The 16,361-nt window shown below is 41.8% G+C and overlaps 1 protein-coding gene across 1 annotated transcript in view; it reads right to left on the bottom strand.

Moving 5' to 3' along the window:
* adgrv1 (adhesion G protein-coupled receptor V1) overlaps positions 1–16,361 on the bottom strand; it is a 697,787-nt gene that overhangs the window by 598,937 nt on the left and 82,489 nt on the right. The window contains exons 4-6 of the mRNA XM_051930189.1: positions 6,788–6,883; positions 5,983–6,087; positions 820–933 (exon numbers count right to left, since the gene is read on the bottom strand). Coding sequence (XP_051786149.1) covers positions 820–933; positions 5,983–6,087; positions 6,788–6,883 — 315 coding nt within the window. The remainder of the gene's footprint in view (positions 1–819; positions 934–5,982; positions 6,088–6,787; positions 6,884–16,361) is intronic.

The raw sequence follows: 16,361 nt of genomic DNA on the forward strand, positions 1-16,361 counted from the left end.
GGACCAGTCAGGTGAAGCTGGAACCTCAGATTCGTTTTCGATCACTAGTTTCAAAATTTTAGTTCAGCAAGTCATAGTCCAGTTCAGAGATAATAGGCAGAATGTCGTCCACGGAGCATTTTGCTTTACGCATTCACTTTGATCTCTCGTTAGATGTCAGTGCCATTTTTGCTGTTGTTTGCGCCTTGTTATTCACACGAGCGCAGGAAATCTCGGTCAAACCAATGAATCTAACTTTCCTTCTAGCAATGAGAGTCCAACTAAAACATAACGGTTGGTTTTGTCACAGTCTACAGTAAATTAACATCGTCAACTCCTCCTTTTGACAAAAGTTGACATCAGCCCTGAAAGAGTTAAATAAATGCACAAAGAAATGAGAAACTAAAATATATTCCATAATACATTTAATTATTTATGCTCACATTTCACATTGTTATTGTATTTATTTATTGTCACATTTCACAGAATTTTTATTTATTTGCATATCATTTATTTGTTTAATTTTGTCCAAAATATTCCACCATAAGTATTATGTGCACAGCTATATAAACAAATATAAACCAGCCACATGCTTTAACACATTCAGCTTGTATAAGATTTCATTAATAATAATAATAATAATAATAATAATAATAATAATAATAATAATAATAATAATCATTTATACCAGCAAAGCATAACAGGCTTATTAATAAAAATGTAACCATATGAATTCTGTAAAAAAAAATGGACCAGATTCTGTGTGATCAGCATTTCCAAAGTATTTCTCTTTTTTTTTAATTTCAAATCATAATTATTAGGCCACATTCAGAGTGTTACCTGGTCATCCTTTACTTGCAACACAAATTCCACTTTTGCTCTTCCAGGGGGCAGTGTAATATTTCCCTTGGATGGAGTAAAGTCCTCCTCTGCTGGATTTGGGCCTCCAGTTATCTGTTAGAGCAAATTAAATGCAGGTAACTTAGTTATTTCCTTTATATACACAAAAGTATGCATAAAATATTAAAAATAATACTCTTTTGTTTAAAACTTATATTATTAATTATATGATTTATGGTTTCTTTAAAAATGAACTAGGGTGACTTGGTGGATAGTGCTGCTGTCACACAGCTTGAAAGACCCAGGTTAGATTGCTGGCTTGGTTACTGCCTGTGTGGGTTTTGCACATTCTCTCTGTGTGCACCATGGTACTTCTCCATCTAAGTTCGTTCATTCCCACGTCTCCAAAGCTGGGAACATTTTGTTAATTTTCAAATTTTAATTAACCCAATGTGTGAGCGTCCTGTGCTAGTCTTGCATCTATTCCAGACTTAGTTCTGCACCTACTGATGTCGTTAAAGGCTTTTGATTTTTTTCATTCACTAAAACAAAATAATGGATTTGGAAACGGGAGAGAAATATTTCAAATAAACCTCTTGGGAAATTCCAAAATAATTTTGCATTTGACTTTTCCTTAAATTATACACACAATAACAGCTGAGGTGATGTTTTTGGTTAGGGATTTCAAAATGTATACTTAATATTTATAATGCTCCAACTTTTAGCACACAAAAAATTACTTATTAAATGTATCTGGCTATTTTACTTTGTTCATTTGGACAAAGTTTTTAAGTGGGAGAAATATTTTGAGACTTATCCAAGTCTCTTCCTCAGTCTCAATTGACTGCAGGTTTCCCCAACCTTATAAACAGTACCTTTGCTTAATCACAGAGACTAGCACCATTGACAAAGGGCCAGTTGATCAGTGATATGCAAATTGTCCACTGATTAGTAGACGTGTGAACCATTCATAGAGGGTTGAGGAATGGCTGCAATCACAGCATTGTAAGATGGCGACAGATGTACCCTTAGGCCCCCTCCTCTGTTCAGAGATGGTCGTTCCTTTTTCACGTAAATGGCCTCCTTGATTCCTCTCTCAAACCAGCGCTCCTCCCTGTCCAGGATGTGCACCTCTTCATCTTTAAAGGAGTGACCACTATCCTGTAGATGTAAATAGACTGCGGAGTCCTGGCCTGACAAGGAAGCTCTTCTGTTTTGTGACATGCGCTTAGCCAGTGGCTGCTTGGTTTCCCCGATGTACAATTCACGGCACTCCTCCTGGCACTTAACTGCGTAAACTATGTTACTCTGTTTGTGCCGTGGGACCCGATCCTTGGGATGGACCAATCTTTGGCGTAGCGTGTTTTGGGGTTTGAAAGCCACTGAGACCTGGTGTTTCGAGAAAATGCGCCTCAGCTGTTCCGATACTCCTGATACATACGGGATCACTAAGGGTTTTCGCTTAGGCAGTGGATGTCCTTCCTCTCTCATGAATCGCTTGGAGCGTTCTTTAGGTGTCCTCCCTGCTTTGACAAAGGACCAGCTGGGATATCCACATTTACTCAGGGCCTTTTTGACGTGGTGTTCTTCTGCTTCCCTGGCCTCTGAGTCTGTGGGAATGGTGTTAGCTCTGTGTTGTAGAGTCCTAATGACACCTAGTTTGTGCTCTAGTGGATGGTGAGAGTCAAACCTTAGATACTGGACCATATGTGTGGGTTTACGGTACACATCCACTTTCAAATGTCTCCCGTTGACGATGGAAATTTCACAGTCTAAGAAGGCTAGCTTGTTATTTTTCCTATCCTCTCTGGTGAACTTGATGTGTTTGTCCACCCCGTTGATGTGGTCTGTGAATTGTGGTACCTCCTGAGATCTGATTTTCACCCAGGTGTCATCCACATATCTGAACCAATGGCTCGGTGGTGTTCCAGGATAGGATGATAGAGCCCTCTTTTCCACTTCTTCCATATATAGATTGGCTACTATAGGTGAAACAGGGGAACCCATGGCACACCCGTGCTTCTGCCTGTAGTACTGGCTTTTGTATATGAAATATGTTGATTGAAGACACAGTTCCAAAAGCAGGCACACTTGGTCTGCGTTGAGAGAGGTTCTTTTACTGAGAGTGGGGTCATTCTGTAATCTCTTACATACTACCTCCACTGCTTCAGTCACTGGAACACAAGTGAATAGAGATGTAACATCAAATGAGACCAAGGTTTCTTCTGCCTCCATAATGACCTCTCTCACTTTCTCCACGAAATCCAAAGTGTTCTGAATGTGGTGTTTTGAGCTGCCTACCACCGGGTTAAGAACAGTGGCCAGGAACTTTGAGATGTTATACGTGACTGAATTGATCATGCAGACAATGGGTCTTAAAGGAGCACCCTGTTTGTGTATTTTTGGTAGACCATACAGACTTGGTGTAGATTCCCCTGGGTATAATCTGTGGTATGTGGTCCGGTCCATAGCATTGTCCTGAACTAACTGCTTAAGACAATCTATCACCTTTTTCTTGTAACCACTACCTGGATCTCGCTTTAAGGGCTCATAAGTATTTTTGTTACTGAGCAGAGATAAAATTTTCTCATGATAGTCTGTCTGGTTAAGCACAACTGTGCATCTCCCCTTGTCCGCTGGAAGGATGATGATGTTGTTGTCCTTGCTGAGTGCCGTGAGGGCCTTCCTCTCCTCAATGCTGATATTGGATGCAGGGGGTTTTGCATTGCTGAGACATGCCGAAACTTTTATCCGCAGTTGTTCTGCTTTCAAATCAGCAATGTTGTTGTTTCTGATAGCAGATTCTGTGGCTGTAATCAGTTCCACTAGCGGGATTTGTTTCGGTGTGACCGCAAAATTTAACCCTTTAGAAAGGACGTTTTTCTCTGCTTGGGTGAGTTGTTTGTCAGACAAGTTCTTCACCCATTTGTCCACATCTTTTGTTTCTGTCTGGCATCCTTCTCTCTGCTGGTTGTGGAGGACACTCCCCATAGTGTGCTGGTGTTTGTGGCGCACAGCAAGTAGATCAAACTTCCTCTTTTGCCATCTGTCGCCATCTTACAATGCTGTGATTGCAGCCATTCCTCAACCCTCTATGAATGGTTCACACGTCTACTAATCAGTGGATAATTTGCATATCACTGATCAACTGGCCCTTTGTCAATGGTGCTAGTCTCTGTGATTAAGCAAAGGTACTGTTTATAAGGTTGGGGAAACCTGCAGTCAATTGAGACTGAGGAAGAGACTTGGATAAGTCTCAAAATATTTCTCCCACTTAAAAACTTTGTCCAGATGAACAGAATCAAATTTCTAGGATTTCCTTACCTGGATTATTGAACATGCATCGAGATTGGCTATTTTACATTACTCATTAAAATATGAGTTCAAGCGGTTTTTCTTATTTTTCTATAAACTGTAGAAAGTAACAGATAAGTGCTAAATTGACTGAAGTCCTGCTCTGTGGTTCATTGCCAGATAAAAAGAAAAGAAACAGAGCTGAAAGGGCCACACTGCCAACCCCAATACAATGTCTACTAACATTGCATCAACTTGAGAGAGAGAGAGATCATAGGGGACCTGCAAAATACCAGAATAAAATGTTCAATAATGAAAGATGGCAGCCTGGAAGGTGACAGGTGTTTCTAGTCCTTTACTTTCAAAAGTGAAATCAGAAATTAGGCCTACACTAAGAAAATACATCTACTCATCCAGTAAAGTCAGTCATAACTTTGCAGTTAAATAAGGTGTTAATTAACAGTCAGAAAAATTAAAAAATGCCTTATCCAGCTATTTAAAATGGAAAGACAAACTCCTATCCATTTTGCAGTAGATTACATGGGCATTTTGTCATTAATGCAAAACAAACACGGATACTAGTCAATACAATGGAAGCATGTGTCTTCCATGTCATTACTGTGCCACCAGCAATATACCAGTATTTGAAATTCTACAGAAGGAAAGCAATGGCTGGTTAGTCCTGTCCAGCCTTTTACCAACATGGCCCTCTGAAAGAGAATCAAAAAGAATAGAGATGAAGTGAGATCATGCGATTTTTTGTTGGAAATTTCTGAGCAGATATCCCACCAAACCTTTAGTCTTGGCAGAAAAGTTAAATAATGTCAATAAGCAAACAGACTTGAGTCTGAGCCAACAAAATCAAAATGCCTTTGCACTTTAGCCACAGTGTCACTCTAAGCAGGACTTTGGTATATCAGAGTGTGTAGCCTCCATATAGCACAACACAACTTTCTCAAACCAATTTGATTAATTTAATTCAATTCTATATTCCAGCAGCACTAGGCTCCAGGTCGGAAAAACCTGGGGGAAGTTTCTGCAGCCTCCTTAACTAGTTGTTATTCCCCTTGATATGCCACACATATGTTGTTTGGTTACCTACACTAATTTCTATCAGTTTTATTTTTAGACTTAAAGCTGGGATTCTTCTTCTTCTTATTGTTATACCCAGAATATTATGAATATTACAATTCTTCCATTTATATGTAGTCTGATACAATTTTACTAGCATTATTAACTGAATAATATTTGTTTTATATATTCAACTCTGCGGTGGGCTGGCGTCCTGCCCGGGGTTTGTTTCCTGCCTTGCACCCTGTGTTGGCTGGGATTGGCTCCAGCAGACCCCCGTGACCCTGTAGTTAGGATATAGCGGGTTGGATAATGGATGGATGGATTTATTCAACTACAGGTGTGTTTTATAGTTTCTGACATTATAATAATTTTTAAGCTGATTAACCCAGCACCTAGACAATAATGGAATCCATTCTGAATGAAACCTAATTCTTTTGTTGCATTCCTTCTTATTAATATAAATGTTCCTGTCACATCATTTGATAAACAGCACTTTCATTATTAAATTAAGTACTATTTAATTTTGGATATACAAACAAAGCTTTTGGATGTTAGACACTCATGCTTGGTGACCTTCTCAGCAAACATTGTAATGAGCACTGTTGGTGGGAATCATTTGTGTAAGCCCATTCAAACTGTTGCTATGGACAAAAAAGAAGGCCAACAATGAGGACAGGATTTTTTAAATTGACCATTCTTCTTTCTCCAGAATACCTCCATCAGCACTCAACAGGATACTGAGCACTCAGGCATAAAAGGCATATTTAGGAGGTGAGATAACACTGAGATACTTACCTCAAAGTTCACTGTCACAGTGCCATAGGTCCCTTTCTCTCTGATTAGGCTGAGAGGCACAATTTGGCTTGTACCCCTGGTCTCATTCACCATGATTAAAGAAGTCTGCAAGAGAGTAAAGGCCAATCAATGACCAACTCAGCATGGCTTGGAATGTGATTTGAGATGTACAGTTCCCGAGTGAGTATGAGTGCTGAGTGTTCAAAGAATAGTGAAAACTGTTTCCTTGGAGACACCCAACTCCCACAGACAAGTTAATCCAATCTGTAAACTGGTCCCAAGATGATATTAGAAATCCTTAGCAACCAGGCAGTTGTTCAGTACTAAATTAGACTTAGAAATGTGTGGCCTGTAAAGTCAGTTATGTGGTTAATTAAATTTTGTACTCGTCTTGCTTTTATAGCAATAATTGAAAAAGTCAGTAAAGAACTTTGCACAAACAACATACACTAAAAGACTGTGATATGCAAATAAATACAAACCTTCCTCTCAAGGTATATGGAAAACTGAATTCAGTAGCCTATACAAGTATGTACATCATGCACCAACTAAATCCATATGAAGTTAAAACAAATCAAAGGGAAACTTTCAAATTCCACATAGTCACAACAAAGTAAAATATCTATATTGTGTTAAATAGTGTTAATGTTAAAACATAAAGAAAGATGATGCTCAACCTTCTCTCTTGAATCTTTTTTTATACTACCGTATATAGATGCAGGTGGATCCAGAAAATGGCCATTAAATCAGCAGAGACAGAGAGAGACAGCACAAACTACAAAATATAAGGTAAATGTATACTTACCAAATTAAAGGAAATAATACCGAAAGCATTGTCGTTGGACAATATAGTAATGATGGCTGTACGTGGGGATCCTATTTTCACACTGGACAACGTATTCTGAAAAAGAAAACAATATGCACATAAAGATCAAATTAATTCATTTATATTCATGATGTATTAGGTAGAACACTAATACTGTATTTTTCAGTCAGATCTTCCATACTGGTACTGTTTAGTATAACAATACACAAAGACAGCATCTGTTGGCAGGTTAGATTGTGTTGAGGTTTAGAAAAAATGGACAACAGGCCTTTCATTCATTCATTCATTCTACAACTGCAAAAGATGGAGGTTCCATTCTTCTATCCATCCATCCCTCCCTCCATCCATCAGTTGCTGGTTAGCCTAACACAAACACATTGGGATATGGGGAAAAACCAGAGCAATCAGAGTAGTCACACATGGACATTCAGAGAATATGCAGACTCTGCACAAATGTTGTCTAGGCAAGAACGTGAGCATGCAACCCTGGAGATGTGAAGAATCAGAATAGTTTTTTTTATGAGAAAGCAATCAAAGAGATCAGCAAAAATAAATAACAAGCAAAAAAAATGAGTTGGTTAGTGGTGCAGAATAAACTTTACAACTTGGTGGATATTATAAGGTCAGGGCCTGGCCAAACAACGTTGGTCTGATCTTTAGTCTGGCCACTTTCTGTGTGCACTTCATCTTTTTTACCTGTCTGTGCATAGTTTAGTGAGATCTGCGAGTGAGAGCATACTGTGGAGAAACGTATAACCTATCTGAGGGAAGGTCCCTACCTTGAGCTCAGTGTTATTGGGCAAGCCACTAACTTAACATGAATCCTTAATGAAATAAGTAGATTCAAAAGGTTTGGGAGGTGTTAGGTTCAGATCTGACCTAAAAATTATTTTATTACTGATGCTCACGACTACAATAGTATAGGTTCTAAAACCATACAAAGTACCATGTAAAAGAGTAATATTGGTGTTTGAACCCTAAACACATCTAATACAAAACTAATTTGCATTAATTTGTTGATTGGCTCACCAGTATTCCCACTAGTGATCATACTTTCCCATCTTCTTAAATCCACAGTCTCTTTAGATCCTTGTGTGTAGACATGATTAGTCATAATCTACTGATACGGCTTAAAAAGCACTACTGTTAGTACATTTCTACCATAAATGTCTAACTTGAGGCTGGCATTCTCTCTATTCATTTAGAGTTTTGCTAGTGTTTATTTGTGATATTTCACTTGAATCAAGTGCAGGCCAGGGATTTAAGCTGTTTTCATGACAGGAGTTCCACATGCCTTTCATATTCAAAACCTTTAGAAGAACCATCTCGGAGACCGCAGCTACTGTAAGCGTAATGAGCTGACTAGAGCAAAGGTATATACATTATGTACCTGTCAATCATATACAAAGTATAAAAAATACAATGAATAAACTTTGAAGTTAAAGTAGATTAAAGGGAACTAAAAGTAAATATGTATTGTGAGACTGACAAATGGAATTTAGGTGAGTCAATGTGACAAACCAAATAAATTGAAGTTGTGGGTTTATATCTTTTAAAACTTAGAGTCCTATGAATTATGCAAGCCAAGACCACATAATAAAAATTGTTCCAATATTTTTTGCCCTGACGTTTATGAAATATCTCTCTGATACATATTAAGAGAGAATTTTCCAAAAGTGCGGTAGACTAGCCCCCTGTTGAATCCTGGTTAATGCCTTGCGCCTATGGCTGCCAATATAGGCATCCTGAAACACTCATTTGAATTAAGTGGGTTTGAAAATGTTATTTTATGTGGGGTTTAATTAAAAAGTTGTAAGCAACTATGACTTGAGGCATGAAAATCAATAAAAAATATTTGAAAATATAACATATATATTCAAATGTACTCAAGTTCAGTAATTCAACTTACATTTTGTTTAGTACTGAATGGAGTATTCTGACTTAATATTTTTTTCTTTTCATCATATCATCATCATCCACATCATTGGTTTAGTGGCTTTTTACAGTTTTACTTAGAATAGCCGATCCACCTTTCAAATTTTGTTTCCTCCACTCCTCACAGTCCTGGTCATCCTTTGGGATGAGACCTATTTTTTCATTATTATCAGGCACTATCGCCAACCACATGTCCTTCAGCCTCTTTTTGGGTCTCATCCCCTTTACCCCGTCTTCACTCAATTATTCTTTGTCTTTCATGGCCAAACAGCTATTACCTCCACACCAACATTTTCTCTCAACTCAACATTCATCTTCATTTCACTCTATGACACTCCATAGATCCCATAATCATTCTTATCTGCATTTTTTTGATTTCTAACTAATTTTCCAACATCTGTGGCCATGTCCCAATTTTCATAGAAAACAATATTCCTCACAAAGTATCAAGATTAGGCTTTTGTTTTTAATTTTTTTTCATTTCTTTTTGAAACTTTGTTTTTAGGGGTCACTTTTATTTTTGTGCTTAATACATTTTTAACAATGTTGAAATCAAGTAGCACTTTCCCACAACACCATGCTGTTGTCGTGAACTGGGGGGGGGGGGGAGGGGTTGTCCTCTAAAATTCCAAAATAAAGCCTTCAAAGTAGCTAGTGAGCAGGTCCTCAAAATGGGTAACGGGCCAAAATGCTTTAAAATCCCAAAAAACTGTTGCAAAAGGCCCCACAAGAGGAAGAGTCCTGTATCAACTTTTGGCTTGTGTAACAAAAAGACAAATGATGAACATTTATAAAATAAAAGATTTATTTCACAAACTGCTCCGTAACAAAAGAATCTCAAAAGAGCACCAAAGGCACAGAAGGAGTTGCCTTTAAAAACAAGCAATCTACTGGCAAAATAGTCCAAAATATACAATTCCAAAGAGAGGTTAAAAAAACAGAGCAAAAGAGGCAGAAGTCCAGAAATTTAACAAATGATAAGGCAATAATCCCAGAGAAACCACCAATACCCAGCACATACAATTTACTGCAGGGAACTGCGTGTTTCCACAGCCTTTATAGGGCTGAAGGGATTCCCTTGATGGTGATGGACAGGTGGCCAAACCTCTTGGGGAACTGCCCACAATATACAAGGAATATAGTAGAAGTATGGACACATAGAAATAAAATAATACATAAAACTGATACAAAACCAATAATAAACATAAGTAGCAATATCTGCCTAAACGAAAGAGTCACACATGAACAAAAAAGACACAAACAAGAAATTTGGACATAAGCTAGGGGAGAAACCCTAGCTGAAAGGTAACAGTTCTTTTTCTTATGGTCACCACCATTTTGATGGTTACTTGTTGATGGTTGCTATGCAATTGTTAGTTAAGATCAGCCAGAAGTTTGTAGTGTGAAACATCACTGGTTCAAAGGTATGAAGGTATAAAGGTTCTGGTTGTCCAGGATCTCATTCTGCGAAAAGGCCTTTGCTTTCATTCTTTGTTGTTTTTGAATCCCTGGCTCCAAATGATTTTTGCTCTGCTTTGTGGCTACAATCTACGATTTGGCTCTGCTTTTATGCTCGTTTTAATTTTTGGTTATTGAACACTCCAGCACCATTTCTTGACTATGATTCTTAAAATGCGTAATAAGTACTGTTTGCTTAACTATAGTCTTTTTGGTTCTGACATTTGGCTTGAGATTTTTGACTTAGTGACATTTCCTGATTCCAATTCCACTCAAACCTGATACCATCTTGTGCACTTGGTACATACAGCTTCTGTAAACTTTACACTTCAATGCCAGAGAGACTCCTTTAGAAGTAAGAATGGGGGTCATCTCTCAAGATTTCTTCCATGCACCTCTTATCTTTGCCATTACTGCTGGGCCTGCGCTGCCATATGCACTTAACATGTCACCTAAATAAAAGAAACACCATACTTATCCAAACCAATTCTACTGCTGATATTTCAATTTACACATACTACATCAGCATTCTGCACCACTCTAACACACTTTCTAGAAAGACTGCACTTGCCGCTTGCAGATTACCCTTCACATCACATCTTTTATGCATCTGCTTCTAACATTCCATGTATTGGATTACAATGTTAATTTCTTTTATAAGCCATTACAAGTCATTATCTGGTGAGTAAAAATTAATTAGCATTTAGCATAAATTTCATGCTCATTAAACATTCTGGGTACTATCTCGGTGAGGTTTACATGTTATCTGTGTCTGTATGGGTTTACTCTGGGTGCACCAGTACACCATCCCACCACCCCCTTTACAAACATATGTAGATTACATTTATTGGTGTTGCCAAATTGGCCTTAGTGTGTTTGCTTTTGCCCTCTAATGGGCTTGTGCCCTGTGCAAATGTTGTTCTTGCCTTGTGCCCTATGCTTGCTAGGATAGGCAGCTGCGACCCTGCCCTGGATGAACAGGTTGAGAAAGTGGATTGTAGTATATGCCCACTTGCATTACTAACTGGATGAATCAAGTTTAATTTTTTAGGGGAATACTGGGAATAAATTAATGTTTTTTCTAATTTCTTTCAAAGTTTAACAAGAATGTATATATGTTTAGCCTAAGTTTAACCTTTTTGAAGCCTGAAAATATCTGAGGAACTACTACTGTCATGAACTTGGAAGAACTTTAGTATAAAATCTCAGGAGACTGTAGAAAAAAAGTCCCCCAAGAGGAAGGATCCGTCAACCTTTGGTTTGTGAAAAAAAGGGCAGACAAAAGATTAATTATAAATATAAATATTTATTACAAAAAACGTTCTTAACAAAAGCTCCAACAAGCTTGAAAGGCACAGCAGGAGTTGCCTTAAACAGGCAATCTCAAAGCAAACTAAGTCTCCAAAACACAAACCCAGAAGAGAGGGCGAAAAACAGAGAAAGGGTTCAAAATCCAGTTAACCAACAGAAAAAAAGCACCATGACAGCAATTCTTAGAACCCACCAAACCGCCAAGGACTTTTAAATGAACTTCAAAGGGCTGTTGATTTTTCCTCAGCTTTAATACTGCTGAAGGAAGTCCCTTGACGATGATGAACAGGTGGCCCCTTTTTTTTGGGAACCACCCACAAAACACATGGAACACAGAAGAAAATACATAGAAACAAAGAAACTAAAAAATTAACAATATTAACATAAACAAAAGAATAAAAAATGAACATAAAAGATATAAAAAGGAATTTGTACTCCAGCCTGGGGGCAGTGGCTACCCTGGCTGCAAAATGACAACTTCACATTGGCTGTCTGTTCTAGACTGTGTAAAGGAGATACAGTATGTTGAGATTTATGTTGAGGTTTATCTAATACTAGCTGTCCCCCGCGGCTTCACCTGCGTAGTAGTGAAACAGGACAAACTTTAAAAATCAATAAAAAAAATGCAATAAATTGCATTGAGAAGAATTTATATTAATAGCTTTTGCATTCGAGGGTCTCTTGATATATAATATTTTTGGTTTTGCTATCATGGGTGAGAATGTAGCTGTGATCTCTTTGCCAAAAATGTAAAACGTTGACAAAGTATCTCTGGCCAAGCGAAGGCAGGTGCGCTCCAACATCAAACATTGGCACTGTGTTTGATCGTATTCAGCTCTGACGGGAGAGTGCCCCCCGCGTGGGGAGAAGAGCACATGGCCGTGATATCTCTGCCAATGAGCAGGTGCCATCTAAAACACATGCAGCTGTAATCTCCATCCATCCATCCATTTTCCAACCCGCTGAATCCGAACACAGGGTCACGGGGGTCTGCTGGAGCCAATCCCAGCCAACACAGGGCAGGAACCAATCCCGGGCAGGGTGCCAACCCACCGCAGAGCTGTAATCTCTCTCTCTCAAAAACGTCAAACGTTACTCTTTAACAAACTCTAGATGATAATGTCTACTGAACAAACAGATATCTCTAGCTATGCAGAGGCAAGGTATGCTCCAACACATGGCGAGAGGTTGACTGACTTGAACGGAGGCTGGCGCGTGAATGAGGATTGGCCCGCAGCCTGTCTCTTGGATTCACGAGAAGAAATCGGTGCTGCAACCGAACTATAATACTTATATGAAAGAAGTCGCAAAATCAACCAGAATGTTCAAACAAATTATAGAAAAAACCTGATCTAAATCTATTAAGTAGTTCTCTTGTGAAAAGTGGACACACATACAGACAGACAAACAGACTTTGGATTTTATATACGTATATAGAGATGACTCCTCCGTGAGCCACCACCTTATTGTGGTGGGGGAGTTTGCATATCCCAATGATCTTAGGAGCTCTGTTGTTGGGGGCTTTATGCCCCTGGTAGGGTCACCCAAGGCAAACTGGTCCTAGGTGAGGGACGAGACAAAGAGTGGCTCAGAAAACCTTCTATGATGATTAAGAAATTTGGATGGCTTTTTCCCTCGCCCAGACGCAGGTCACCGGGGCCCCCCTCTGGAGCCAGGCCTGGAGGTGAGGTTCGATGGCGAGTGCCTGGTGGTCGGGCCTGCACCCATGGGGCTCGGTGAGGCACAGCCCGAAGAGGCAACGTGGGTCCCCCTTCCAATGGGCTCACCACCTGTATGAGGGGCCAAGAAGGTTGGGTGCAGTGTGAGTAGGGTGGTGGCCAAAGGCGGGGACCTTAGCGGTCCGATCCTCAGCTACAGAAGCTGGCTCTTGGGATGTGAAATGTCACCTCTCTGAAGGGAAAGGAGCCTGAGCTAGTGTGCAAGGTCGAGAGATTCCGACTAGATAGAGTCGGGCTCACTTCAACACACAGCGTGGACTCTGGAACCAATCTCCTTGAGAGGGCCTGGACTCTCTACCACTCTGGAGTTGCCCCCAGTGAGAGGCACCAAGCGGGTGTGGGCATACTTATTGCCCCCAGACTTGGAGAATGTTCATTGGGGTTCACCCCGGTAGACGAGAGGGTAGCCTCCCTCCACCTTCGGGTGGGGGGATGGGTCCTAACTGTTGTTTGCACATATGCACCGAACAGCAGTCTGGAGTACCCACCCTTTTTGGAGTCCCTGGAGGGAGTGCTAGAGGGCACACCTGCTGGGCACTCCCTTGTTCTGCCGGGAGACTTCAGTGCTCACATGGGAAATGACAGTGAGACCTGGAAGGGCGTGATTGGGAGGAATCGCCCCAACCCCAATACCCTTACCCCCTATATCTGAGCCCGAGTGGTGTTTTGTTATTGGACTTCTGTGCTTGTCACGGATTGTCCATAACGAACACCATGTTCAGGCATAGGGGTGGCCATATGTGCACCTGGCAACAGGACACCCTAGGCTTCAGTTCGATGATCGACTCCGTGGTCGTGTCGTTGGACTTGCAGCCACATATCTTGGACACTCGGGCAACGTGAGGGGCAGAGCTGTCATTACCACCTGGTGGTGAGTTGGCTTCGATGGTGGGGAAGGATGCCGGTCAGGCCTGGTAGGCCCAAACGTATTGTGAGGGTCTGCTGGGAACGTCTGGCAGAGTGCCCTGTCAGAAGTAGTTTCAAATCCCACCTCTGGCAGAACTTTGAACACGTCCCGAGGGAGGTGGGGTAAATTGAGTCTGAATGGGCCATGTTCCGTGCCTCTATTGTTGAGGCGGCTGACCAGAGCTGTGGCCATAAGGTGGTCAGTGCCTGTCTTGGCTGCACTCCCCGAACCCATTAGTGGACACTGGCGGTGAGGGATGCCGTCAAGCTGAAGAAGGAGTCCTACAGGACCCTTTTGTCCTGTGGGACTCCAGAGGTAGCTAATAGGTACCGGCAGGCCAAGCAGAATGCGGCTTCGGTGGTTGCTGAGGCAAAAACTCGGGTGTGGGAGGAGTTTGGGGAGGCCATGGAGAATGACTTCCGGACAGCTTCGAGGAGATTCTGGTCCACCATCTGGCATCTCAGGAGGGGGAAGCGGTGCAGTGTCAACACTGTGTATGGTGGAGATGGTGCGCTGCTGACCTCAACTCGGGACGTTGTGGGTCGGTGGGGGGAGTACTTCAAAGACCTCCTCAATCTCATTAACATGCCTTCCAATGAGGAAGCAGAGCCTGGGGACTCGGAGGTGGGCTCTCCCATCTCTGGGACTGAGGTCACCGAGGTGGTCAAAAACTCCTTGGTGGCAGGGCCCCAGGGGTGGATGAGATACGCCCGGAATTCCTCAAGGCTCTGGATGTTGTAGGACTGTCTTGGTTGACACGCCTCTGCAACATCACATGAACATTGGGGACAGTGCCTCTGGATTGGCAGACTGGGGTGGTGGTCCCCCTCTTTAAGAAAGGGGACCGGAGGGTGTGTTCCAACTACAGAGGGATCACACTCCTCAACCTCCCTGGAAAAGTCTATTCAGGGGTCCTGGAGAGGAGGGTCTGTCAGATAGTCGAGCCTCAGATTCAGGAGGAACAGTGTGGTTTTGGTCCTAGTCGTGGAACAGTGGACCAGCTCTACACCCTTGGCAGGGTCCTGGAGGGTGCATGGAAGTTTGCCCAACCAGTCTACATGTGTTTTGTCGACCGTGTCCCTTGGGGAATCCTGTGGGGGGTGCTCCGGGAGTATGGAGTACCGGACACCTTGATAAGGGCTGTTTGGTCCCTGTGCAACCGGTGTTAAGTCGGTAGTAAGTCAAATCCGTTTCTGGTGAGAGTTGGACTCCACCAGGGCTGCCCTTTGCAACCGATTCTGTTCATACCTTTTATGGACAGAATTTCTAGGCGCAGCCAGGGCGTTGAGGGGGTCCCGTTTGATGGGCTCAGGATTGGGTCACTGCTTTTTGCAGATGATGTTGTCCTGTTTGCTTCATCAGGTCGTGATCTTCAGCTCTCACTGGATCAGTTCACAGCCGAGTGTGAAGCGGCTGGGATGGGAATCAGCACCTCCAAATCCAAGACCATGGTGCTCAACCAGAAAAGGGTGGAGTGCCCTCTCAGGGTTGGGAGCGAGATCCTGCCCCAAGTGGAGGAGTTCAAGTATCTCGGGATCTTGTTCACGAGTGAGGGAAGAATGGAGCGGGAGATTGACAGGCGGATCAGTGCGGCGTCCGCAGTGATGCGAGCTCTGCATCGGTCTGTTGTGGTGAAAAAGGAACTGAGCCGAAAGGCAAAGCTCTCAATTTACCAGTCGATCTATGTTCCTACCCTCACCTATGGTCATGAGCTGTGGGTAGTGACCAAAAGAACGAGATTGCAAATACAAGCGGCTGAAATGAGTTTCCTCTGCAGGGTGTCTTGGCTTTCCCTTAAAGATAAGGTGAAAAGCTCGATCATCTGGGATGAGCTCAGAGTAGAGCCGCTGCTCCTCCGCATCGAGAGGAGTCAGATGAGGTAGCTCGGGCATCTGATCAGGATGCCTCCTGGACACCTCCCTAACCAGGAGGAGGCCCCGGGGAAGACCCAGGACACGCTGGAGGAACTATGTCTCTCGGCTGGCATGGGAATGCCTCAGGATTCCCCCGGAAGAGCTAGAAGAAGTGGCCGGGGAGAGGGAAGTCTGGGCATCTCACTGACGACACGATCTCGGATAAGCGGAAGAGTATGGATGGATGGATGGATGGATATAGAGGTGAAACGTGTTTGTGCATGTATTATTGATTGTATATTTGATTGAACTGTATCTCATCCTTGGTAATTGAAAATTAATAAAGTTAA

This window comes from Erpetoichthys calabaricus, chromosome 7, assembly GCF_900747795.2.
Source record: "Erpetoichthys calabaricus chromosome 7, fErpCal1.3, whole genome shotgun sequence".
In the NCBI taxonomy this organism is placed as follows: domain Eukaryota; kingdom Metazoa; phylum Chordata; class Cladistia; order Polypteriformes; family Polypteridae; genus Erpetoichthys; species Erpetoichthys calabaricus.